The sequence below is a fragment of the Heliangelus exortis genome, chromosome 24 (assembly GCF_036169615.1).
Source record: "Heliangelus exortis chromosome 24, bHelExo1.hap1, whole genome shotgun sequence".
In the NCBI taxonomy this organism is placed as follows: domain Eukaryota; kingdom Metazoa; phylum Chordata; class Aves; order Apodiformes; family Trochilidae; genus Heliangelus; species Heliangelus exortis.
In genome coordinates, this window is record NC_092445.1 from 2,169,856 (window position 1) to 2,194,335 (window position 24,480).

General features: G+C 57.1%; 2 protein-coding genes across 3 annotated transcripts; both read right to left on the bottom strand.

Moving 5' to 3' along the window:
* Window positions 1-2,051: 2,051 nt before the first annotated feature.
* TRIT1 (tRNA isopentenyltransferase 1) lies at window positions 2,052-16,784 on the bottom strand. Of its 2 annotated transcripts, none has more exons than XM_071767835.1 (11): window positions 16,573-16,778; window positions 10,749-10,891; window positions 10,231-10,327; window positions 9,911-10,056; window positions 8,971-9,113; window positions 8,592-8,703; window positions 8,380-8,492; window positions 7,461-7,538; window positions 5,802-5,911; window positions 5,054-5,171; window positions 2,052-2,650 (listed from the first exon to the last, which is right to left on the bottom strand). In XM_071767835.1, the coding sequence occupies exons 1-11, from the start codon at window positions 16,750-16,752 to the stop codon at window positions 2,517-2,519; spliced, it is 1,374 nt and encodes a 457-aa protein (XP_071623936.1). In that variant the 5' UTR covers window positions 16,753-16,778; the 3' UTR covers window positions 2,052-2,516. The 2 variants fall into 2 exon arrangements, with proteins under 2 accessions (XP_071623936.1, XP_071623938.1); XM_071767837.1 differs by having other exon boundaries at window positions 2,512-4,544; window positions 16,573-16,784.
* Window positions 16,785-19,707: 2,923 nt separating this feature from the next.
* On the bottom strand, window positions 19,708-23,894 carry MYCL (MYCL proto-oncogene, bHLH transcription factor). Its single transcript, XM_071767771.1, has 3 exons — window positions 23,853-23,894; window positions 23,172-23,678; window positions 19,708-20,864 (listed from the first exon to the last, which is right to left on the bottom strand). Exons 2-3 carry the CDS (start codon window positions 23,674-23,676, stop codon window positions 20,296-20,298), a joined length of 1,074 nt encoding a protein of 357 aa, XP_071623872.1. The 5' UTR covers window positions 23,677-23,678; window positions 23,853-23,894; the 3' UTR covers window positions 19,708-20,295.
* Window positions 23,895-24,480: the final 586 nt, after the last annotated feature.

Genomic DNA, 24,480 nt, shown 5'->3' on the forward strand with positions numbered 1-24,480 from the left:
GGGCAGATGGAGGGAAGGGCCCGTTCCCCATCCCCAAACCTCCCCGAGCTGAAACCCGAGACCACAACAACTTTCTCAGGGAGTTCTGGCCAGGACTACAAAAGCAATTTCAGAGTTTGGGCCCTTCTGGGGAGATGAGGGAGTGGGGAGGGCCCAAAGCAAGAGGAACAGGAGCTGAAGAACCTGGGTTCAGGTTCTGAACAGGAGCTGAAGAACCAGAACTGGTGTGACCCTTGCCAGGAGCTCAGTCCCTGTCTTGAGTCCTTTGGAGAGAAGAGGCACAAGAGACATCAGCTTCTTCCTTGGAGAGCAAATCATTGCAGGGATGCTGGCCCTGGCCCTGCATAAATAAAACCCTGTGTCCTCCTCAAGTCCTTACCCCTCTGAGGAAGCCAACTCACCTGCTTCTTGCTGCTGGCAGGATGGGGCCATGCTTCCACCTTCCTGTTCTCCAGCCTCAGCAGGAACCAACAAGTACAACAGATCCATGTTCTGGGACACCTGGAGCTGCTCCCCCAAAAGGAGGCAGAGAGCAAGGGGAAGGCCTGAAAGACCCTGACCATCTGGGATGAGCAGGTTCTGGAGGAGAAGAGGCAGAGTGGCAGCTATTGTGGTAGAGAAATAACATTTCTCTGGGAGGATAACAAAGCTCATATATAAACTGATTAAGGATATTAAATCCACTTCTAACAGTCTGGTCATCTGACCACACTCAGGAGACAGAGCAGAGAATCCCACCCCTCACTCACAGAGCCCAGCCTGATTTGAGGAGCTTACTCAACACATCCACACAATCAGAAGACCACACTCAGCACATCAGCAGCAAGTGGAGCCCTACACCCATTTCCCTCACCTGCATCTCCTCCATCCAGGCTGGCACAACATGGTTCCAACACCACAACCCCTTGGCCATGTGCTCCAGCACTGCCTGAGCCCATACCCAGGTCCAGATGAGCCCGTGTGGGTGGCAAACAGAAAGGTCCAGCTGGTGCTACCCAGACCCAACCACCCAAACGTGGTGCCTGACATTTCAACTCTGCACAATGCTGGCAGAGAAAAGCCCCCCCCCAAAAAAACCCCAAATTCCCAGCTCTTCCCTGCACAGCCCCTTCAGGCTGAGCTCCCAACCTGGGCCAATGGCCCAAGGCAACCACCTCCTGGAGCATTCCAGAAGTAATTCAGTGCTGAGGAACAGAAACCAGAGGTTTAACCTAATCCCCACCAGAGCCCGTGACAGCAGATCCACCCACACAGCCCCTCCCCTCACATGCTGAGCCCTGGAGATGGCTCTTGCCACACAGAATCAAAGAATCACTAAGGCTGGAAAAGATGTCTGAGATCATCAAGTTCAATCATCAACCCAGCACCAACAGCCCCACCAAACCAACAGCCACATCCACGTTTTTCTGAACACCTCCCGGGGTGGTGGCTCCACCACTTCCCTGGGCAGCCAGTTCCATGTGGTGCACATGGTGTGTCACGAGCAGCTGAAGGAAAGAAACCTCTGCTTTACCACCCCAAAAAAACCCTCCCAGGAGGAACCCTCTTGATTTGTCAGGAGGAGCCCAAATTCCCTGGAAAAGGTTCTCCAGGTTCCCCCCCAGCAGCACACTGGGGCACAGACACTGCTGATATCCTCCAGGAACAATGCTGCAGAGGACAAGTGCCTGGCACGAGGGATTTGCTGCTCAGAGACTCAGATTCAAATGTGGGGCTGCTTCCCAGTGCCAAAACCACAGTGGGAACCCCCGGGAATTCAGCTTTTAACTGGGACAGACTCATCATCTGCTGCAAACTTGATGAGCTCATTTCTAAGTTCCTGTTTAACAGGTGCCAGCTCCTCCTGCACCTGCCCTGTGCCCAAGGAGTCAGATGGCCTCTGCCAAGCTGAGAACATCTGCTCAGCTCCCTCAGAAACTGGAGGAAGGAAACAAAAAGAAAAAAAAAGGGGGGCTGTAAAAAAAGAACCAGGCCTGGATGTCCTGACCCGTGCCAGGTGGAAACAAGAGAGCAAGAAAACTGAGCTTGTTAACAGGGAAGGGAATCCACAATAATGTTACAACTTTTATTTCCATATAAAAGGAGAAAAATATCCTCTCCACAATAAAGGCAGCAAGAGCTCCCTCAGCTCTGGAGCTGCCCTCCTGGCTGAGCTGGAGGAGTGTGAGCTATTTCTGTCTCTGAGAACACCTTCTCATACCAGCAGGATGGGCTCAACCATTCCAAGGAATTAACACTTGCCATGGGTGGGTGCTCCCAGCAGCCTTACCCTGAGGCTCAGCCCTTTCCAGGCAGGGCTGGAAAACCCTGGGAACACTGTGAGGCCACATAAGAGGATCTGCTGCAGCCAAGGACCGAAGTCACTGATACACATCTGCCTCATCCCAAAAAAAAAAAACCCAAAAAAACCATTCTACTCGTTGGGTTCAAGGCCAACCTTGGTTCCAACCTTCCAAGCTGGTTCCTCACTGTCCAGGTGGGAGTGTGGCTGCTCCCTGTGCCAGCTGCTGTGCAGGCTATGGCAAAGGCAAGCTGATGTCCTCACCCGGGCTCCCTGTGTCCCCACTGTCCCCCTCTGCAGCAGGGCTGGCAGCCTCCAGCTTCCTTCTCTTCTTCAGATGGTGCAGGTGGGATTTGGAGCGTGTGTGAGCTGGGGGAAGAGGCAAAGAAAAGCATTTCATGGTGAGGAACCTGGAGAAGGAAACACTCCAGCCCACCACACCTCCCTTTCCCTCCTCCCACACACCTGATTCCTGCAGCAAAGTGAAGTCCCAAGCCCTGCCCATTTCTCAGGAAACTTCTAAGCCCAACCATCAGAGTGTGGAGGGGGATGACCCTTCCATGCCTTCTCCTGATCCCAGGAAGGGCTGGGAGAGGGAAACAACCTGGCTCTGCCTGTGCAGAAGACTCCAAATTGCCAGAACTCAACTCTCCCAGCAAGCCTGCTCCCTGCTGAGCCATGAGGCTGGGCAGATGGGTGAAAGGGAAGTGTTTCCCAGGGACAGGCACACAGCAGGGTGCAGGTGAGGTTGTGCAACTCCCCACTACCCCCTGGAGCTCTGCCAGGATCATTTATAACCCAGCTGCCTGCACCACAGAGCTGGGGATATCCTGTACATCTACTGAGAGAGAGGGACACAGCCCAGGGCATAATTATCCTTTTGCATAACTCCAGGGCAAGGCCCTTGGCTAGGAGAGGACTTCAGAGGGAGCTGGAGAGGAGCAGAGGTGTAATCCCAGGGATGAAACCTGTACTGACTCAGCAAGGCAGCAGAAGCTGTGTTTCTGTTTGAAATCACTAAAACCTCCTCCTCCAGTGGCATTACTCAGCAGAAGGCACTCTGTCTAACCAGACACTGCACCTCCTTAGCAAGGTGGGTTTGCTATTTCCAAGAGATCAGAGCAGCAATTAAAGCAGCAAACTTTTCAAGCAGGGCCTTAATAAAACAAAGGGATGTGCTCACTGAATCGAGGCCCTCAGGTGTTTTCCAGGCATCCTTTTCTGCCAAAGGATGAAATCACATGCAAAGCTCCTGCTTTACCACAGTGCTGTGAGGTCACCCTCAGCTGGAGATCAAGTCTCACCTCTTCCAGTTTGTCACAAGGAACACCAAAGGGCAGAGGGGAGGGAAGAAAGCCTGAGGTTGCTGTCTGGGGAGCTGTGCTCTTTTAAATCCATACAAATTGTAAAATGAGAGAAAATTTAAATATCTTCCAGAGTCAATGGGGTACTGGGAAGCAGTTCCCAGAACTCTCTGGAACTTGACTCAAGAAAACAGAGCAGACTGCAGAGGGACTCAGCTCCCACTACTGATTCCACCTCCCTTTCAGCTTTTAGATTTTGAAGTTACAAATAACACCCAGGTTTGGGCCCATTTTCCTCCCACCATCTGGGGATATGAACCAAATTCAGCTGGATGCAGAGAACAACAGCTGCTCTTGGTTGAGGATAGGATTGCCATCATCTCTCAGAATTTGGGATGACATCCCTAGAGGATGTGCAACTCCAGTGTTTAGGGGGGGGTCTTGAGAAGTTCCCACTCAAGGGACCCAATAAATAAAACCCAAGGGACCTGGAAGGGTGGCACAGACCCTGAGAACTTCCAGAGTCCTCTAGCTCTGGGGCAGAGAGAGTTCTTTCAAAGCACCCTCAAGCTGAGACAGCTGAGCTTGGCTAAAGTGTCACTGACACAAAGTGATCTCCCTAACCAGGAGCTTCCCATTTTCAGCCAACTCCCATCCTCACTTTCAGCAGCTCCCTGGAGCAGCAGGAGTAAGCAACTTGTTCAGATCTGAAAACCAACAGCCTGAGACCTTCATCTTTGCATTGTGTCTGCACAACCTGCATGTGGGCACCACATGGAGATTCTCCAGTTCCAGTTCTCCAGGCAGCTTCTCCATTACTTTTAGTTTCTGCTTCTCAGTGTGAGCCTCACAGCACAGATAAATTCACTGAGTTAATCTGATTCCAACTGAGCTCTTTTAAAGTAAGTCTATTGAAAACAGAAAATCCCTTTCTAGTACCATTACAGCTAGAAATACTTCTATTTAAAAAAAAGAGAAAAAAGAAAAAGAAAAAAAAGGAGATACTAGGTCAAAACTGAGCTATGAAAAACACAGAGAAACTTTCATTTTTACAGGACAAAATTTTAGAAGAAACAAATTTGTTCTGTGCTTTTTGAAAAAGTATTTAAAGTGCAGCAAAGGACCAGCAGACTACAGAGAGCCAGCTCTGCAGCTCCAGATCCCCACGCCTGGCGTGAGGGCAGCGTTTGGGGGGTGTGGGGAAGGGGGGGGATGCCTGACAGATGGCTGCTGTGGCACAGCTCCTGCACCCCCCCTGGGCCTGCAAATGGCTGCTTTTATCCACAGGCTGTAAACAATCCTGGAAAGCCCAAGATCATGTGCTGAGGGTCATCCGACCAGGCAGAAAACAGCCAAGGAAGCTGCTCTGCTCTGGAGAGCTGCCCTGCTCCATCCCTGGAGTAACTGAGCCCTCTGTGTGTGTCCCCCAGCCCAGCTCTGCTCCTCTCCCCCCCATGCCAGGTCCTACCTGCCCACTCCCTGTCCCCAATGATGACTCTGTCACACAGCTCACACATGTGGTGACTCCGTTTGTTCTCATTCATGTCACACTCCAGCTTCACAGGTTCTGCTGGGGGCTCACGGCCCTGTAGGTGAAATCAGGGAATCCCAAACTGGTTTGGATGTGAAGGGACCTTGAAGCTCATCCAGTTCCACCCCTCTGCCATGGGCAGGGACACCCCCCACCAGCCCAGGGTGCTCCAAGCCCCATCCAACCTTGGACACTGCCAGGGATGGGGCAGCCACAGCTCAGCACCCTCACCCCAAAGAATTTCTAAGACCTCATCTAAATCTCTCCTTTTCCAGTTTAAAGCCATTAGCCCTTGTCCTGTCACTCCATGCCCTTATAAAAAGTCCCTTTCCAGCTTTCTTTAGGTACTGGCAGGTGCTCTGAGGTCTTCCCAGAGCTTTCTGTCTCAGACTGATTTCTGCTCTGAAAAATGCTAAGCTGTGTTCCCTTCAGTAGAGTTTGGGATGGGAGCTTTCCCCATGCAGTCACTCAGGTCTGCAGGACAGATGCTGCAGTTCTTCCCATGCAGGACAAGTGGAACACTGGGCATGAGGAGAAACTTTCAGCTTAGACAACAACTCTGCCACTGCAAGGAAAGGCCAAGGCTGGACAGATGAGCAGAAACTGCTCAAGGGAGAGATTATGGGGCCTGGAGACTACTGAGAATTTGACTTCTCAGCCACAGCTCATGTGTTAACTCCAGTACCTGGATGAAACTCTCCACAATCTCCAGAGCAGGTTGCAGCACATCCTCCTCCCACCGCAGGAGATCAGACACCTCCAAGCCATACACTGGGGGCACGTTGGGCCCAGGACCTACAGGAACACAGAAAGGCAGAACCTCCTTGACATCAGTGTCCTACAACCACCCTGTGACCTGGAGAGATCTGCTCTTCCCCATCCAGCTCTCCTTGCATGCAGAAATAAATGACATCAGCCTTTCCCGAGCCAAAATTACCCAAGACCTCAGCTTGGAGGACACCAAGCTCACAAAGAGCAAGAACATCTGAGACCTCAAGCAAGCACCTTCCTGGCTGCCTGTCTCTGGGACAGCATCACAAAATCTGAGCATGCTGACAGCCCTTCAGAACAGCAACCACTGCTTCATCATGCCATGGTCCCCAGAAGCTCAAACCCCACAAAGCTCACCAGGAGACACAAGCCTGGAGCCTGGATGATGAATCTGCAGGGGCAGGGGGCAACACTCCTGGCTCACTGTACCTGACCACGGTGGGAAATGCTTTACTATTGCCTCAGTGGGACAAGGCACAGCGGCACAGCTCCACAGCCACCCCTTTGGTCTCCCCCAGCCCAGGGTGAGGGCACTGGGTGCCTGCACCCACAGCCCCACGTGGACAAAGCCATCAGAGGCTGCCATGCTGGGCTCAGGCAGGTGCTGCTGCTTTTTATTGCTGCAGCCCCAAAGGAGCTCCTGCCAGGGCTGAGCTGAAGCACACCTGCCACAGAAAGCTGAGCCACAGCCACCCAGCACCCGGCTGCAGGAAAGCTCTTGCACCCTGTTCAAAGCCTGTCTTTCTGACTCAAGTTTCTCCTTTTTTCAATTTATTTTATTATATTTTATTGGGTGGTTTGTTGGGGTTTTTTTTTTTGCCCCTACCAAGCACCTTTCAACAGGTGCCCAGCTCCCAGCTGCTGCTGCTGGCCCTGCTCCCAGGCTGGGGATGGGTCAGGGAACTCCTGCTGGCTCTTTGCCACCTCAGTGGTGAGCATGGCCCAGGGCTAAGAGCAGCAGCAGTGCTGGGCACCCTCTCCCAGAGCCCCTCAGGAGCTGGTGGCAGGACAGGCTGCAGGGATGCTCCATCATTATCTCCAACTGCTGCCCACCATGGGGCTGAGCCTTCACTCACTTTGTTCTGCTCGGCTTTCAGCTGTCCTGATGGCACTGGGGCCAGGAGGGGACAATCTCCCCTTGACAGACAAGCAGGGGCAGAGGGGAAGCAGTGAGAAGGAGCTGCCTGAGTCTCTAGGCAGAGGAGCTGTGGGTTAGATAAACGTGGACAGCACTGGGTGGGCTGTCCCAGGAGGGCAAAGAGGTTGCTCTGCAACCCAAAAGGGAAGGAATCAGGGCAGAGCCTGGTGGGATCTGGCTATGAGCAGAGCCAGGGCAGCCTGGGAGAGAGGGAGGATCCAGGCACTCTGATCTCTGCTGGTCTCATGTACCCCCCAGCACACACTGTCCCAAAGCAAAGGAGCCCCCAGGCTGAGCTGGGAGCAGGGGCTGTGCAGGAAGGGGTGGGAGATGTGGGAGCAGGGGCTGTGCAGGGAGGGGTGGGAGATGTGGGAGCAGGGGCTGTGCAGGGAGGGGTGGGAGGAGATGTGGGAGCAGGGCAGGAACAGGACTCACGCCTCAGGAAGCGGTTTCGGACCCACTTGTTCTGCCTCCGGGCGTATCTCTTGGTCACCTGCTTCAGTGCCTGGATCCCTTTGGAACAGAGGGAGTGAAAAGTAAAAGCTTTGTTTTTGTTTGAACAGGTAGGACAATGTGTTCAGGGCTGCAGTGCTCTCCTAACACCCAACTGAACACTCCTGTGTGCAAACAGAGCTCGGGGCTCCTTCTCCTCCCCACGGGGGGGTGCCCAGGGGATGGTTTCCCACTGCACCTTTCCATGGTTAGTACCAGGCTTATCACACCCCTCCAAAACCATCTCCTGAGCAGACACAACATGACCCTGCTGCACCAGACTTGTTTTCAAGGCTTTTATCATTTCTGTGGCTTCCTCAGCCTCCATCTCCTCTTTGCACTCAGCCCTCCTGGCTGCAGACTGCTCCCTTGGGAGCTCAGCAGATCCCTCCTCAAACACCAGCATCAGTCCAGACACTCCAGAGTGCCATCAAAAAGCACATCACCAGTTGACTCCTGCTGTGACCTGCTGGATCCCCAAGTCCCTTCCCACTAGCCTGCTGCTGAACCAGATGCTGAGTTCTGCTTCATTCCTTCTTTCTAGCCCTGTTCTCCAAAGTTTTCACACCCCAGCTGGGATCCTGTCACCCACATCACTGTTGGATCAGCTCCAGATGCTGAGTCACACTGTGCCCAGCACATCTTGCAAGGAGGCCTGAGGGAAGGGAGGGAGGAATCGTTCTGGGTGTGCTCAGAGATGCTCTCCAAGCACTGGAAAAGGAGTTTCTGATTCGCTGGGCTGGCAGAAATGCAGAGAGAAAGGTGCAGCTCAAGCAGTCCCAAGGTTTCAGCTCAGTTCAGACCATCACACAGTGTCACCTGGAGCTGTGTGGGGCTGAGGGACACAGGGTGCTCCTCTCACCTTTTTGCAGCAGCAGAGCACTGGTCTCAGGTGAGCACTTCCCCTCACTGATGAGGTACTCATGGAACTCCTTGAAGCCAATGGACTGGAAGATGCCATGCTGGTAATCCTGCCTGGAGAACAAGCCAGGGATCAAAGCAATCTCCCTCAGAACAAGCAGGAGACCTCAACCCTCCCCATAATAGCAGAAAGGGAGCTGGTTTGTCACCCACTGGTTCTCAGCCACCTTCTCTTGGTTGTAGCGTCGGTGGAAGTCCCGCAGCTCCTCCAGCAGCCCTGCAGCCAGCATCTCATCCACCCTCTTCTCCAGTCGCTGATCCAGGGCTGGGAGGAGGAAAGCAGGAGAGGCTCAGCCTCTGAGAGCTGTGCCCTCAGGAGGCCAACGACTGGACAAGGTGCTAGGACTCTGTTCAGCACTCCCAACCCACCTGAGGAAGGCAGAGCTCAGCAGGTGAGGGGAGTGAGTCCTCTGTCATGCCCACAGAATTGCTGCCCCGTTCAGGGAGGAGGCTTGGGGCAGGAGCAGGGGGTCAGCCCTGACCTGAGTTCCCCTGCTCAGCCAGGCAGGAGCTGTGCAAAGCCCTCTCTCACCTGCCTGCTCTGCGTGGAGCCACAAGATGCAGGAATGTGGATATTTTAGGGGCCCCCCTAGGGGTCCCCCACCTTCCTCCTCCTGCTGCTGGTGCAAGATCTCACTGTGGGGGATCCCTGTCTCTTCAAACACTTGGAGGCTCCTGTGAGCAGAGACAGACAGAGCTCAGAGGCTGGAGGAGGATGTGCTTTTCCATTTCCCCACCAGCCCTGGGGGTTCCAGCAAAGGGAACCGCAGACACTCCCTTCCATCCAACCTTCTCATGTGGGGGGAGGGAAGGTTTCTGCCCCCCCCCCTCCCGTGCCCAGCACCCCGAGCACACCCATCTCCCAGGGGTGAAAGGCAGCACAGAGCACAGCAATGGCACCCGAGGAACCCAGAGCCCAAACCACCCACTCCCACCTGGCACTGGGACAAACCCTGCAGGGAACAAGGTTCTGGCTCCAGCCTTGCCTGGCTGGAAGAGGCAGGGAAGGGGCCAGCAAAGCATCCCCACCAGCCCTGCCCAGCCCAGCCAAGGAGGTGGCAGAAGCTGCTCAAGAAGCTGCTCCAGGTGCCCAACCGAGCTCCGTGCGAACGGGGTGGGCGGCTTTCTGCTGGCCCCGGGGCCAGGGCTTGGCTGGGATGGGCCCCTCAGAGCAGCAAGCCTGGTCCTGCTGCCCTGCTGTTCCCACACAGCTCAGCTATGTGGCTCAGCCAGCGTGGCAGCTCTTGCTCTTTAAATAGCTCCAGATAAACCTTGCTGCTGGGGCACCCCAGCCAGGAGCAAGGTGCTGGTCCTGGATCTCAAGGTGGGGGCTGCGGGGCCAAAGAGCTCCCCCAACACCAGTACCCCGAGGCCAGGGGCACCTGCCTGGGATGGGAGAACCCATCCTGTCATCTTCCCAGGGGAAAGGGAGCTGGGCCCTGGCCCCTCCTGCCCCAGCACCCCAAGCTCACCTGGCCACTTTGCGTTTGTCATGGGGGTGCAGCTTGGCCGCCATCTCCGGGTCCACCTGGCTCAAACGGCGATGGAGCTCAGCACCATCCATCTGCTCCAGCTCCACCTTCCTGTCTGTGACTGGGCTGGGGGCTGTGCTGCCCTTCTGGGGGACACAAGGAAGCTCTGAGTCAATCCACTCATCCACGGGGTGAATGAGGAGGTTCTGGTTCTCCTTGCCCCACTCTAGGAAGGGGAACACTGTGCCCCGTTGCAGGGAGCCTGTCCTGAAGAGGGGGCTCAGCCCTTCCCAAGGGATACAGAGCCCCCCAGGTGGTACCTTTGTGTTGATAAGGACCTTCCAGAGCAGGGACTCGATGTAGTAGTTGGTTCCTCCCACAACAATTGGGATCTTGTCTCGGGAAAAAATATCTTCAATGTGCAGAAGTCAGGGAGCACAACACAGAGAGCCCAACAGGGAGGGAGGGCTCTGGGGGGTGACAGACAGGGCCCAGACCCCACTCTCCCAGCCCCATGGACAGGGTTAGAGGTGTCCCTCATCCCTCACTCTCCTCTGCTACATGTGCCAGCTGCCACCAAGACTGAGGGGACACCTGGGGAGGGCCATACCCAGCTCACACTGGGTATGCAGCACAGACTTTCCCCAGCCAGCCCTGAGGATGGGCTGCCCTGAGCTTAACCTGGAGAAAAGAAGCTCCAAGCCCCCCTCCCCAGCTGTATCCTGGTGGAGTTAGCTGCAACGTGGAGAGCCCAAGGCTGTGACAATCACTGATCCCTCTTGCAGGCCTGCTGGTGGAAGGTTTGGATCTGCTCAGCCAGGCTGCAGCAGGAAAGGATATGAGAGCCATGGCTTTGTCTCTGAAATCCACCACTGTGTAGTTGGAGACAAGGGGGTCCACAAAGCTGATCATGTGGTGCCTACACAGACGCTGCTCCTGAGGAGAAACCTTGTTGGTGATGATGTCCAAGCCCTTGTACACCTGGGGAAGAGAAGAGCCTGGCAGTCACCTCTGTGTCCCACAAAACCCCCACCAAACACTGCTCCCTCCCCCCAGGCACAGCCACTGCCCATCCTCACAGCCCCCCCGAGCCCCCTGCCAGGCTCTGGAGGTGCAGGCAGCACGGGCAGGGGAGCTGGTCAGGTAAAGCAGCAGGAATCCTGCCAACCCCTGCTCCTACTAGGGCCAAAGTGCCTCTCACTGCTGCTTGTCCTACCCAGGAGGTGATCTGTGAGTCCAGCCACTCCTGACTGCTTGCCTGCTCTGACAGAACCCTGCAGCAAGGGCTGGGAAGGCTGATGGAGCCAGCAGAGAGCCAAGCCCAGAGCCCTGAAACAAGGGGGGGGTGGGTGCCTCCAAGCTGCAGGCTCCTCATCCACTGCAGCTCAGAGCTCAGGAGAGCCTCTCTCCAACCCCCATCTCAGCACAGCCCTGAGTCCCATGAAGGGACAAGGATCCTGTAAGACACAAGGATCTCTGGATCCATCTTCACAGAACCTGCTCAGCACACACAGTCTGAGCTCACACGTGCCTTAAAACCCTGGCATCCCACCCAGTGCCTGCTCCCTCTGATCAGCCAGGTCCAGAAACGAGCAAAGCACAGGAAAGAGGCACTGTCCTGCACCAGGATGCCAGGAGACACCAGTGACCACGACCAGCAGCTTCTCCTTGCTTCAGGGTGTGTCCTCAAACCCAAATGTGGGATATCCATCCCAGGAGAGCACTGCTGAGAGATGGTGGCCCTCAGATAGACTGCTGAGAGCAGAGCAAAAAGAAAAGCCAAAAGACAAGCCACTCAAAAGCACCCACTGGGGAGCAGTCCTGGTCAGGAGCCAAGGCAACCTGCCATCCCAGCATCCCAAATCCCTGCTCCAGGCTGCATAAAGCCTCAGACCCAGGTGGTGAGAGTACCAGAGCTGCCTCAGCTTAGCATCCCATCCCCAGGGCTCCCCTCTGGAATGAGAACACCTCACACCCAGGGGAAGGGAGGGAAGCTCCTCACCCTGCTCCCCATGGCACCCAGACACAACCCTCCTCAGCACAGGGTGCTCTGGCACTGCCCTGGGCACTCCTGCCTGTGGGTGCTGTGAGGCTCTGCAGAGACAAAAAGGGATCAGAGCAGGGACCTGCACCCCAGGGTGCTGGCAGCAGGCACGGGGTGGCAGAGGGGCACAAAAAGCCTTTGTGTCCAGCCCAGCTCCACACCATGGCAAGGACTGAGCACCCTCTGTGCCAGGAGGTGGCTGTGGTCATGGGGAGGATGTGCTGAGCTCTCCCTGTTTGGGGAATATCCCAGTTTGGGATCAATTGGGCTGAGGGGAGAAGGGACTGGAAGCAGCTGTATTCTTCTCCTCCTCCAGCACCCAGGAGCCACCCCAGCCAGAGGGCCAGACTGGCAGAAAGAAATTTCCACTTAATCCCCTCTGAGAAGCTGCCTCCACCCACTGCCTCCCCTGCTCCCAGACAGAAGGACAAGGTGACACAGAGGTGACCCACCGGCAGAAGGCAGAGCAGCAAGGCACGATCCGAGGTTAGTGGAGCAGGGAAACCCAATCCCTGCCTGCAGCACTCAGACCCCTGCCTGGAGCACTCCCGTGAGCTGCCAGGACTGGGAACCAGCTGCAACCCCACAGTCACTCCCAGTCCTGCTGGGACTGCTGCTTGGTGGGTCAGGGCCAGGTTCTGTTCCTGCCACTCGGTGGCAGAGAAAGGTTGGCCTGAGGGCAGGAAGAGAGGAGGGTGAGGGAGGACAACCAAATGCTCCTCCTTTTCTGCCCTGAGGAAACCCAGCTGGCTGCAGGGGATGGGAGCAGACAGGAGGAGAGACCCAAGAGGCAGCTCCCTGCCAGCATGCCCCGTGGCTGGGTCCCCATCCATCACCCTCTGCCATTCAACCCAGGGCTCCAGTCGGCACCAAAACCCTTTGAATTTGACCGAGTTTTGGCTCGGTGCCTCCTCTCCCCCTGGCAAGAACCAGTCCAGGCCTCCAGCTCCTCCAGCTCCCACTCCTCAGTCTGCACAGGGAGCTGCTGGGGAAGCTCAGAGGCAGCCTGGGAGCTCCCAATGCCCTGCACGGGATTTCTGGTTCAGGCTCCAATCCCCCAAGGTTCTCCTGGAGATTAACCACCCCCTGCCTCCCCCGAGTATCGAGGAGGAATGCAGTGTCAGTGTGTGGGCTGGGAGGAAACAAAGGCAGCCTTTGACACCCACCCAGCAGAGCCCAGAGAAGGTTTCCACCAGCTGGCTGTCTGCAGGGCCAAGCTCCGAGTCCTCCTCCCGAGGTTCATTTCTATTTTCAGCCAGCAGCTCAGATAAAGCCTTTGTTGCTTTCTAAGGCCCCAAAACAGATTAGCAGCAGCCTGGAGCAGCAGAGCTCTGAGATACCAAACACAAGCTGGGGACTAAAGGTGCTTTAGCCTTGGTGGTGTCCTCCCTCTGCTGCTGCTGCTGCAGCCCCTGGAGGCTCAGCTCACAGCACCAGGCTGGATGCTCAGCTCTGTCTCCTCTTTTAATGGGGTAGGGAAACTGAGGCAGGAGACACAAACAGCAGCAATCCTCAGGGAATGGTGCCTGGGAGGTCTTGCAGCCCAGAAAGGGTGGGCTCCCTCCCACACTCTTGCTCTGCCACCAGTTTCCTGCACAAATGTCCCTGCACTGTTTCCTGCACAGTGTCCTAAAGTCTGTCCCTTTAGGGAAAGGCTCTGTCCTTGCCCTGAGTGCAGGGAGCACAGGATGGAAGGTGCCATGGGCAGCACAGGGAGCCCAGCCACATCCCAGCCACCTACAGCTAGGAAGAACATAAAAATTCCAGAGGGGACAAGGGATCTCCCAGCTGGAGAGGAGCATGGAGGACCCAAACCAAGCCACACAACTCCTTGCTCCGATCCCTGCCATGAGAAGGATGTCACCAAAGGCTCTCAAGAGGTCCTGACTTGACACTTACTGAAATGTACCCAGTGAGCTCCAACAGCCCCTGGAGAAAAACGGAATTGCCACTTCAAGGTAAAAAAACCCAGAAGGGATGGTGGGACAGGGGACAGATGGGACCTTCCTGCAAGCTGGCACCAGGATCCCACACACTCACTGCTCCATCAGGAACAAAGAAGTGGTGCTGGCATCCCCTGAGGATAACTTCTTCCTCAAGGAAACTCCCTGGGATGACAAACAGCAACAGAAAAGACAAGAAGAAAGATTAAGAGGCCATCAGATTAACCAGAGCTCCCGAGCTGCAGCAGGCAGCAGCTAAATCTGTAATTTGACCACAGAGCCCCAAGACCACCGACAAAAACACCCTGGAAGATAGAGGGGTGGTCTGTGGGGGGGAACAGGTGGGCTTGGGGCTCCTCAGCCCCTTCCCCAGCCTGGCTCCAGCCCCAGCAGCTGCCTCAAACCCTGCCAGCACTCGTCAGAGCTCAGCAGAGCCCAGGGATGAATGCAGAGAGGAGGCTGAGGGCCGGGGGGTCTCCAGCAGCTGTCAGTCCAGAACCAGCAATGGGATTTAAAAAAAAAAAAAAGCCCATCACCCCTCCCACGGGGGCACGGGGGGGGGGGGGTGAGGAGAGCCAGCTCTGCCTGGCAGAGGGAGGAGATGATATTCCAGCAAGGAACAAAGGCAGCAAGGAAGCAGAGCCGGCTGGGGGCACGGGGGTCATCGGGGGAGGCACAGACACTGCTCCTGGGCTGTCCCCGCCCCGGCAGCCACTCTGCCTGCGGGGATCAAAGGAAACGGAGCTGCTCGGCTTTTGCTCCCCAGTCACGCTAGAATGAGATTAAAAGGAAAGGAGGACAAGAGGCACTGGAGCCCCCGATGCCATTGGGTGCCTGCAGCCAGCGTCCTCCCCACGCCTGCATTCCCACAGTGGGACCTGAAACAACCAGAGCACAAAATCCACGCTTCAGAACAGAATCACAGAACCATTTGGGTTGGAAGGGACCTCAGAGCTCATCAAGTCCAACCCTTGCTCCACTCCCCCCGTGGTTCCCAGCCCATGGCACTGAGTGCCACATCCAGGCTCTTTTGAAATATCTCCAGGGATGGAGAATCCACCCCTTCCCTGGGCAGCCCATTCCAATGCCTGATCACCCTCTCCCTAAAGAAATTCTTTCTAATGTCCAACCTAAACCTCCCCTGGCAGAGCTTCACATCCACCCAGGCTGCCCCAGCCACCTCCACAGAGCTCGGGGGGCAGCAGGAGCCTCATCTTGGCAGGATGGCTCCAGTCAGCAGCCCCTTCCCTGATCTTAAAACCCTCACATGAAGATTTTGCCCCTGAAGGGTTGTGTTAATTCACCTCAGACCTCAAGCACTCTTTCCCCAAGAGCTTCAGGAGCACAGCCCATCAAGTTAAAGCTTTCTGGGGGCTTGTTCTAAATTCAAGAGAGAGGCTTCTTAAAATGTAGCTCTCCGGGGGTACAAACAGCAAGAAGCATGGGTGGCTGTGGTGAAGGAAACCAGGAGGTGGCTGCAGGACAGGGAGAGTCACCCCGTGAGCAGCACAAGAGGCAAAGGGTGCTGCTGGCAGAAAAAGCCTTTTTAAAAAGTGTGGGAAATACATTAAACATTAAGCTTAAAGGGAAAGCTTGGACATTACAAAAAAAAAAAAAGAGCAGGAACAGTGTTGATTAGGAAGGAAAACATCTTGCTAAACAGTAACAAAATAACAAAATCCCTGCAGTGACTGAAACGCACATCTCATGGCAAAGCCCCAGGAGCCAAACTCAGTTTGGAGAAGAGGAGCAGAGAGTGAGCTCCTCAGCCTTTACTGACCCTGACATATTCCACACTCACAGTAAGAGATGAGGCTGCAGACAGTGTCCCTGGCAAGCAGCAAATACCATTTTCCATATTCTTCCCCCCATGCCCTTGGTGTCCCTGTGCTGGGTGATGGGCAGGGGAGCACTCCCCACCTCACAGCCTCACCTTAGGTCCATAACACAGCTCCTGGAGGGAGGGACAGCCCCGGCAGCACTGCTGCCTCTCAGAGGGGCCTTGGGGGGACAAGAAGCACAAGCAAAGACCCCCCTGGACCCCGACACCCCGGACCCCGACACCCCCAGGACAGGGTCGGGCTGGAGGATTTGTGCCCCGTGTCAGCAGATCCACACCAGTGGGAGCAATCCCGAGTTTCTCTCACTACAGACTAACTCCAGCTCCTGCCTTCCCCCACTCAGCTGCTCCTCACACCTCTGGAGCTCTTTGAGGGTTAAAACTAAACCCTCCCCCCACACACCCCTTTTGCTTTGCTTTGCTTTGCTTTCCATCCAAAAGATGGCTGAAGCGCTGAGGGGGATGCTGGATGTCCCAGCTCTGCTTGTGCCGCCTTCTCCAGAGCAGGAGGGGACACTGTGACCCGGGGACAGGGGCAGCAGAACCAACCCGGGCCGTGGATCCATCCCCGGAGCTCCCCAGCCTGCGGCCCCGCGGGCCCGACCAGGCCGCGCTGCTCCCCGGTACCGGGCCCGGCCGCCCCCGGCACCCTCAGCCCGGCCCGGGGCCGCACCGGGGATCCCGAACCCAATTCCATCCTTCCCCGGTGCTCAGGCGCCGCCGCTTCCTCCGAGCCCGGCCCCGCCGTCTCCCGGTTCCCCGGCCTCTCCCCGCAGGCCGCGGCCTCACCCTGGGCCTCACCGCCGGCTTCTCCCGGGGCCGGGCCCGGCCGTACCTGCATGGAGTCGGCGCTGACGATTTCTCCGCCGAGGCGCAGCCCCAGCTGCAGGGCCAGAGCCGATTTGCCTGTCCCGGTAGCGCCCAGGATCACCACCAGCGGCCGAGGCGGCGCCGAGGCCCGGCCCAGGCTGAGCGCGGCCGCCGCCATAGCCCGGCCCGGCCCCGCGGCTGCCATAGGGACGGGCGGGCGGGCGGGACGGGGGCGGGACGGGGCCGGGGCCGGGGCCACCCGTGGGGAGGACGGGGCCGGGCCCTGGGGCCGATGTCCTTCTGCCGGGAACGCTCCCGGCCCGCGGACGGACCCTCCCCTCGGCCCGGTCCCGGTTCCCAGCCTCATGTCCCGGTCCCGGTCCGAGGTCCCCGACCCTTTTCGGTTCCCCGGGCCGTGCCCGCGCGTGTGGTTCTGCCCTCCCTTTTTTTTTTTTTTTTTTTTTTTTTTTTTTTTTTTTTTTTTTTTTTGTGGTGGGGTGTGGGATGGGGTGGCGAGGATGCTGTTGCCATAGCAACGGGGCAGGGGGAAGAAGAGCGGGGTTGTTGCCACGGCAACAGAGGGGCGCGCGTTGCCTTGGCAACCGCAGCCTCCGCGGAGTCTCGTCCTCCCCATCGCCCCGGCAACACGGGGAGCGGGGAGCGCTCGGCTGTCTCCGTGGCAACAGAGGGGAGGGAAGGCAAGGAGACGGTTGCCACGGCGACGGCGGGAGAAGAGTTGCCCGTTCTCCCTGGCAACACACATCCTTTGCCATAGCAACAGGGAGCAGGAGGCTGGGGGCCGGGGAAGGGCTGCGGGCAGCCGCTTCCCACCCCCAACCTCCCCCTCGCATGGGAAGGGATTATCGCTGCCTCGGGCAAACTGTCCTAAAAATTTGCCAGCCCAGGCGTGAAGGCAGCATCGTGCCCACAACACCCCCGGGCCGGCTGAGGTTCCCCCCGCAGAACCAGGGGTGGGAAAGCAGAGGTGGCTTAGAGAGGGGGGTGGGGGGATGTCTGATCGCAAAGGGAAAGGGGTGGGGGGCAGCAGGGCAATTTGTGCTAAAAAATAAGAAAAACCAGAACTCTGTCAGGGGTGGGAGTGCAGAATTGTGATGGTTTCAGTCGGAGCTTGCAAATCGCGGTGCGGAACAAGTGAGGAGGAAAAGCCTCACGTGTTTGTTTTGTTCACTTCATGGCGCTGTCAGGCGGCTTAGCCTCAGCCTCACCGTGGCAACAGGAGAGGAGGGATCTGCTTTAGTACCCAGGGAAGTTTCAGGTAGATATTCATTTATGTATGAGGCCTTTCAGCAGGAGAACTCGAAAGATTTGAAACCTGCTCCATTTTCCACCGGCGATGGCCTCGGCTCACACCATGGGACCTGCACACCATTGCCAAGAGAGAAAAATAATATTTTCAGCATCCTATGGCCCTTCAGCACGAAAGGAAAAAAAAAAAACCACACCAAATCTGAGCGGGAGGGTCACCTTGAGCTGCAAAAAGACACCAGTGTACACACAACAAAAAGAAATGTTTGAGGGAGGAGTACGTCTGGGCTTTGTTTCCCGTGCATGGGCGAGGTGTCAGATTTAGGTCACCCTGCTCTGTGTTTAAGCTGTGGCTCCCGTGAGCACCTTTTAATTCAGCTCTGAAAGGCTTTGACACGGCGTGAGGCAACACGCAGAAAGTGGGAAGTGTTGCCGGAACTGAAGGGAACTGGGATTTAAGACTCTTTGCTTTTTCAGGCTGGTTTCCCCCACTGAGCCTCCTGCAGCACCAGCTCCGACTTCTCAGCACTAATGGGATCCCACGTCCCTCCCGCACTTAATTTTTTTTTTTTTTTCTGCCAGTGTGAAGGGAACCCAAAAGTTTTGTATTCAGGGCCATCGGGGTTACCTCACATATATATAATTTCACCCCCTTGGCAGATCTGGGGATACAAAGCTCTGTGGTGCCTCTGGAAGTGAGGGGATTGCATTCCCCCTCTAGGGTTACTGCCAACCACAGCCCTGTCCCCTGACCCACGGGGCAGCCACCCCCCACACCCACTGCCCCCAAGCCCCATTAGGAGGGTTTATAGTTACACCAAAGCCTTCTCCGAGCTCAGTGTGGGCTCCCTGCCCCTCCTTGCCAACAAAGCTACTTAAAAGGAGGAAAAATAATCCAGGTGATTCGTTTCCCTGGCCCCACTGCCATGACTTCTGTTTCCATCGCTGGGAGAAAGCCAGGACAAAGAGCTCAGTCTTCCAGGCAGCAAGGCAGCCAAGCCCTGGTGCAAAATATATTAATTTCCTCTGGTCGTGTTTGTGAGAGGCCAGGACACCCCAAAATACGGTGGCCAGGCCAAACTCCCCCCTTTTCCCAAAAGCATCACAGCCCAACACATGGAAACCCAGAGCCACCTGCATGGAAAAAGCCAACCCAGGCTGTTGCAAACTTATTTATTTATGAAGTGTGAGGTAATGAAGAAAGTGCTAAATCCAACCACAGTGTTAACTCTAATGGTTCTCAGCAGGGACCTGAGGGTGCTGTCCTGCAGGGCCACCCCTGCCAGCACCTCCAGGAGGGGACAGGGGACACCACCACCTACATATCCCACAGCAGGCACAGGCAGGGGGAAGCCTTGAAGGCAGCACAACCCCCAAGCTGCCCCCCTTCCAAAGCCCAAAGCTTCCCTGGGGACTCAAAGGGGCTGGTGATAAGGAGGTGCTCACAAAGGAGGTCACAAGGATGCTCACAAGGGTGGGAAAGGGGAAAAAAATCCCCCATTATTGCAAATGGGTGGTTTGGAGAGCTGCAAGGGAGGGGAGGGGGGAACCGGCCTCCACAAGGACTCATTTGAAGTGTCTGGCAGGAACCAGCCCCTTCCTGATCTCCCTAAAGTGCAGCAGGACTGAGCCCTCTCCTGCAGCAGGAACCTCTCCCTCCAAAAAGAAAAAAAAAAAATTTTATATATATATATAAAAATGCAAACTCTTTACCAATACTTCTCAAAAGTGGTACAAAAATACAGTATAAAAACACAGCCTCCAGTATAAGACTTGCAGTTACAGCAGCAGTTTCTAGACCATAAAAATCCAAGACAAGCTACTGCGTGAAGTGGTAAGAAAGTGAGGTACGGTCCAGCCGAGCAAGGGGATCACCCACGGGTGCTGTTCACCCCAGGGAGACAGAAATCCCAGACATCATCTCCATGGGGATCCATCCAGACATGAGCCCCATGCTGGGCTCTCCGTGTCTGCCCCCATCTGCTTCCCTGAGCTGAAGCAGATCGTGGTTGCTTGGGATTTTTAGGGCGAGATGGATGCCCAGGGGCAGCTCCCAGTGACACTGCTGGTGGCAACGGGGCTGCTGGGGAAAAGAGCCCATGAACTGGGAGAAAGGTTCACAGGGGGGTGGGACAGGGGAAATGTTGCAACACCTGGTGCCAAGAAGCCAGCCCCAGGCAGGTGATGCCACAGGAGGAGATGAGGACACGGTGGTCCCACTCCCACAGCTGCCAGCACCACCGCAGCCACCCCACAGGCAGTGCTGCTGCAGCCCCTGGGGTCTAACAGCTCCACAAAAAAAAAAAAAAACAAAAATAAAAATAAAAAAAATTAAAAAAAAAACCAAAAAAACAAAAAAACAACAACAACAAAAAAAAAAACCAAACAAAAAAAAACCCAAAACCCAAAACCACGTTAAAAAAATTGAAAAACTGTGCAAATTGAGAGGGAGCCAGGGGGTGGTGGGGACTGGAGCAGGGGGTTATTGCCCCTTGAGGTGAGCAATCCGTTTGAGCAGCTGGGTCTGCCGCAGGCACAGCTGCCGCTTCTCGGCCGCCATCCTCCTCTCAGCGCTGATGAGGGACTGCAGGTACTCGGAGGATTTGCTCAAAATCACCACTTTGGGGGTCTTGGGACAGCTGGCGAGCCCGGGCACCTGGTCCCTCAGGGCCAGGAACCTGGAGCGGAGGTCGTTGCGCCGCTTGCGCTCCAGGTAGTTGTGGTTTTTCCTCTTGGCCACGTCCTCGCTGTCGGAGCCGGGACTGCTGCTGCCGCCAGAGGCTTTTTCCAGGCTGGGCTCAGGCAGCGGGGTGGCAGGAGGTGGCTCTGTGGCCTTTGGTGGCTCGTCCTCAGCCTGCTGGGGTGGCTCTGGGGGGGCAGAGGCATCCGGCGGGGAGCGGGCGGCGTAGTTGTGCTGCTGCTGGTGGACGGAGATGTGGAAACGTTTCATGCAGGGGTCCAGGGGGTCGGCGCGCAGCGTGATGGTCACCGGCTTCCTCAGGCTGAGAGGGGGTCTCTTCTCCACCATCACCACGTCAATCTCTTCGCCTTCTGCTCAAAATGATAAATGGCAAAAAAAACCCAAAAAAAAAAACAAACAAACCACCCAGCCCCCAAATCCCCATCAGTTGGGACCCCCTCATCACCTCAGAGCCTCCCGCACATCCCTGTGCTGCCATCCCCCCCTAAATTTGCTCGTGCCCTGCAAAGCCATCCTGTGACCTCCAGAAAGAAGTGTGGGATTGAAAAACTCTCCCAACACCATCACACAGAAGGCTTTCCCGCCACATTTGTTTTCCTGGACCCCCAGGTTTGGGATGAGGTTTTATTTTTGCTTCACTTCAGCACCAGAAGCAACATGTGTCCAGGATAAAGGATCTCGGGGCAAGAAACACCCGAGCCCCCTTCCCAGGGAGGGGCGAGGAGCCGGATGCTGAGGACCTGGGACAACCTGACTCCAAAGTTCATCCCGGTCGGTGCTTTCATGGCCCCATTAGAATTGTAAATGAGGGAGGTGGGGGCAGAGCTGCCCTTTGTTCCCCTGGGCTGCAGTTTCCCACTTGGGTGACTTGTTCCTTTTCACAAGTGATAAACCCCATTCAGCTCTGGCTTCCCGGGGACAGAGGGGACAATCCCCCGCCGAGCAGGGGGGGAGGGACAGGAGAAGGGGTCCCTCGGTGAACTTTGAAGGCATCGCAGAGCCAGGAGTCGATGCAGAGGGAGTTTATCAGAGCTGGGAACAGCGAGACCCAAATAAAGGACAACTGCACCCAAAACACTCTGCCTGTTGTCACTGCAGATCGTCCCACCCCAGCAAAACCCAGTGGCACCGGGGACACTGTGGTGACTTGGCTGCTGCCATCACTCTCATTTTAGGGAGGCACTTCCATCTTTTTTCTGATGTTTTGGAGGGAAAACACAGCCCCTCGCTATAGGACCCCCCTGAGATGCTCAGTTCCTCCCCCGGCATCTCGGGCAGAGGCCTGGGACCCCCCTCCCCTGCCACGGAGCCACCCACCTGGGCACCTGGGCACCCTCCTGCTTGCAGCCCCCAGCCCCCCCACTCCCCCCAGGCGCTTCCCAGCAAGCCCCAACCCCTCTGTTACCGGTGCTAATGGGGAGGACGGGGGCTCACCAGTGTCACAACCCGGGCGGTCTCAGCCACGTGTGTCCCCACACACAATTCGCTACGAAAAGTCCGGAGGGATAACCCCGCCCCCCAGAGCCGCCCATTGGCTGCCTGGCGGGGCCTGCCGGCTTCCTCGCCACCCCATTGGCTGCCGCCCCTGCCCATCACCGCCGCCCCGCTCATTGTTTCCAATCTGTTGCTTTTTGTTCGGCGCCCACGTGGCGCCACCGGATCGGGACCGGGACCGAACCTGGGACCCTAGTGGGACCGGGACCCTCCCGGGGCCACACCCCCACACCCCGGGCCGGCCCCACCGGTTTGGGTTAAGCCTCTTAACGCCCGCGACCTGCTTACCGTGCCCGGGCGCCTTAATGGCATTAAGTCCCCGTCCCGCGACAGTGACTCACCGGCACAGGTCGCTGCCACCCGCAGATTTATTATCGGGGTCACAGCACCGCGTCAGCCCCGTGGGAGCGGGAGAAACGGGGAACCAACCCCTCCGGGGGTAGGGGATTTGAATGGGGCTTAAGGTGCGGGAAGGGGGGCAGCAGCCAAATCCCTTGGCTGGGGGGTTTCAGGGACACCCACTTCACATCCACGTTCCTCCCCCCCCGCCGTGTAAAGCACCCCCACCCCTCTACGTGGGACGTGCCCCGAGGGGATGTCCTGATGCGGGATATTCCTGCCCATCCCACGCAGCTACCGCCGCGGGGGACGCGGTCGCAACCACCTGGCCCCGGGGGATATTTTGCCTTTTGTGCCGAGAAAATCCTGTCCCAGGTGGCGGGACCGTGAGCGTGGGACCAGCCGAGGTGATGAGGCGGGAGCAGAGCACTCTGCAACGCTCGGACCTCCCTCCCATCAAAAAAACCCAAAAACCAAAAAACTTTCCCGTTGAGGTGCAAACTTGCCCTTCACCAACCCGCCCACTCCTCCCATGGATCGTGCCCGCCGAAGCCCCCCACTGCGGCAGTGGGGAGGCCCACGCACCCCTTGTGAGGGGTTGGGGGGGCGGTTCTCGAGGTGAAGCCCTTCGGGAAGGGGAGCCCCTGATCCCGCTTTGTTGATGGGGCCGGGACCGGGGTTCGCTTGGAGCCGCAACAAAGGCGCTGCCTGGGAGGCTCCGGGCACGCACGGACACGCGTGTTCCCCCCGCCCGGCTCCCCGCGGGTTGCAGCAAGGCTGGGGGGTGGGAAAGGGAGGGGGTAACCCCCTCCTCGACCCCTTACCAGAATCGCTTTGGCCCTCGGATCCCGAGGACGAGGGGATCTTGCTCTCAGCCAGCGGGCAAAGGAAGACGGCAGCGGGATCCACGCACTCGCTCACCGAGCTGCTGAACCCCAAATCCTGGGCGAAGGAGGGTTTGTGGGGGGTGGCCCTCTGCGTCCCGCTGGCAAGTTTCTCTGTCATAGCTTTTTCCAATCTCTCCCGCGTTGAAAACCCGCTCCACATGCAATCCTTGAGGATGAAGGCGCTCAGGTTCCCGAAGATTTCCCCCGTCCCGAAGAGATATTCCGGCTCTTCCCCGGGCAGGCAGCAGCGGGAGAGCCACCCCGAGCGCTCCTCCGGCCCCGAGCAGCAGGCTTTCTCCCCGGGGGTCCCCAGAGGAAAAAGGGGGGGCGTGGGGACCAGCTCAAACTTCTTCCAGATATCCTCGCTGGGGGCCGTGGAGCGGTGGAAATCCTCTTGGGCGTCATGGTCGTAGAAATAGTGCTGGTACGAGTCAAACTCCATCTCTGCATGAAGGAGGGGTGCCAAAACAAAACAAAAAAACAAAAACAAAAACAAAAAAAACAAAAAAAAAAAAATAGGCCCCCAATCCCCCGCCGAAATCTGCAGCCTCGCTTAAGCAATAGGTACCCCCAGTCTCATAGAAGAGGGAGTGAAGCCCCCACCCCCGGAACACCCACCTCGCCCGGCGCTGCGGGTCGTGGCGGCACCAGCCACGGAGCCAGGACCGCGGGTGTATTGTTCCCCCCCACCCCCAGCTCTTATACCCCGTCTGCGGCCCCCGGCCCCGCCCTGCCGCCAATCGCCGGGATTTGATTTGCATAGTAGGCGGGAAAAAGGAGCATTCCGCGCCCCTCGGGGGGGCACGATGTCGGGGATGCGGCGGCATCCCCCCAGGGTTCCCCGGTCCTGCCAACGTTGATGCTAAGTGGGCTGTGAACCGGCGGACCCCCCCCGACAGTCCCACCAGCTCCTGATGCTGTGCTCAGCCCATCAGCGAAGTCGGGGGTTCGGGACCCCCCCCTTGAGGGGCTCCTGCAAGGAAGCTTTTGGCTCAGGACACTCAGGTTGTGCCACCAGCCTGGGGACACCAGCCCGAGTGCCACTGCAAAGCAAATTGAAGTGGGGACAACACGCGGGGAGGCAACACCCGCAGCTGGAGACCACCCCTGGGTACCGTCTCCCACTGCCCCTCCCCCGTCTCGCTGTCCCCCTAATTGCCATCATTGGGCTCCCGAGCTCACAGCGGGGCACCCAGAGGGGGACACGGGAGGTGGCAGGGGCTGGGGGATGGTCCCAGGCTGCAGC

Coding starts and splice junctions, on each gene's coding strand:
- MYCL (XM_071767771.1), bottom strand. CDS start 23,676: ATGGAGTTTGACTCGTACCAGCACTATTTCTACGACCATGACGCCCAA. Junction 20,865..23,171: donor CGAGGGCCAAAGCGATTCTG/GTAAGGGGTCGA, acceptor CATTTTGAGCAG/AAGGCGAAGAGATTGACGTG.
- TRIT1 (XM_071767835.1), bottom strand. CDS start 16,752: ATGGCAGCCGCGGGGCCGGGCCGGGCTATGGCGGCGGCCGCGCTCAGC. Junction 10,892..16,572: donor TCAGCGCCGACTCCATGCAG/GTACGGCCGGGC, acceptor TCTCTTCCCCAG/GTGTACAAGGGCTTGGACAT. Junction 2,651..5,053: donor TGGGGACAGGGAGTGGGCAG/GTAGGACCTGGC, acceptor CTCTTCCCCCAG/CTCACACACGCTCCAAATCC.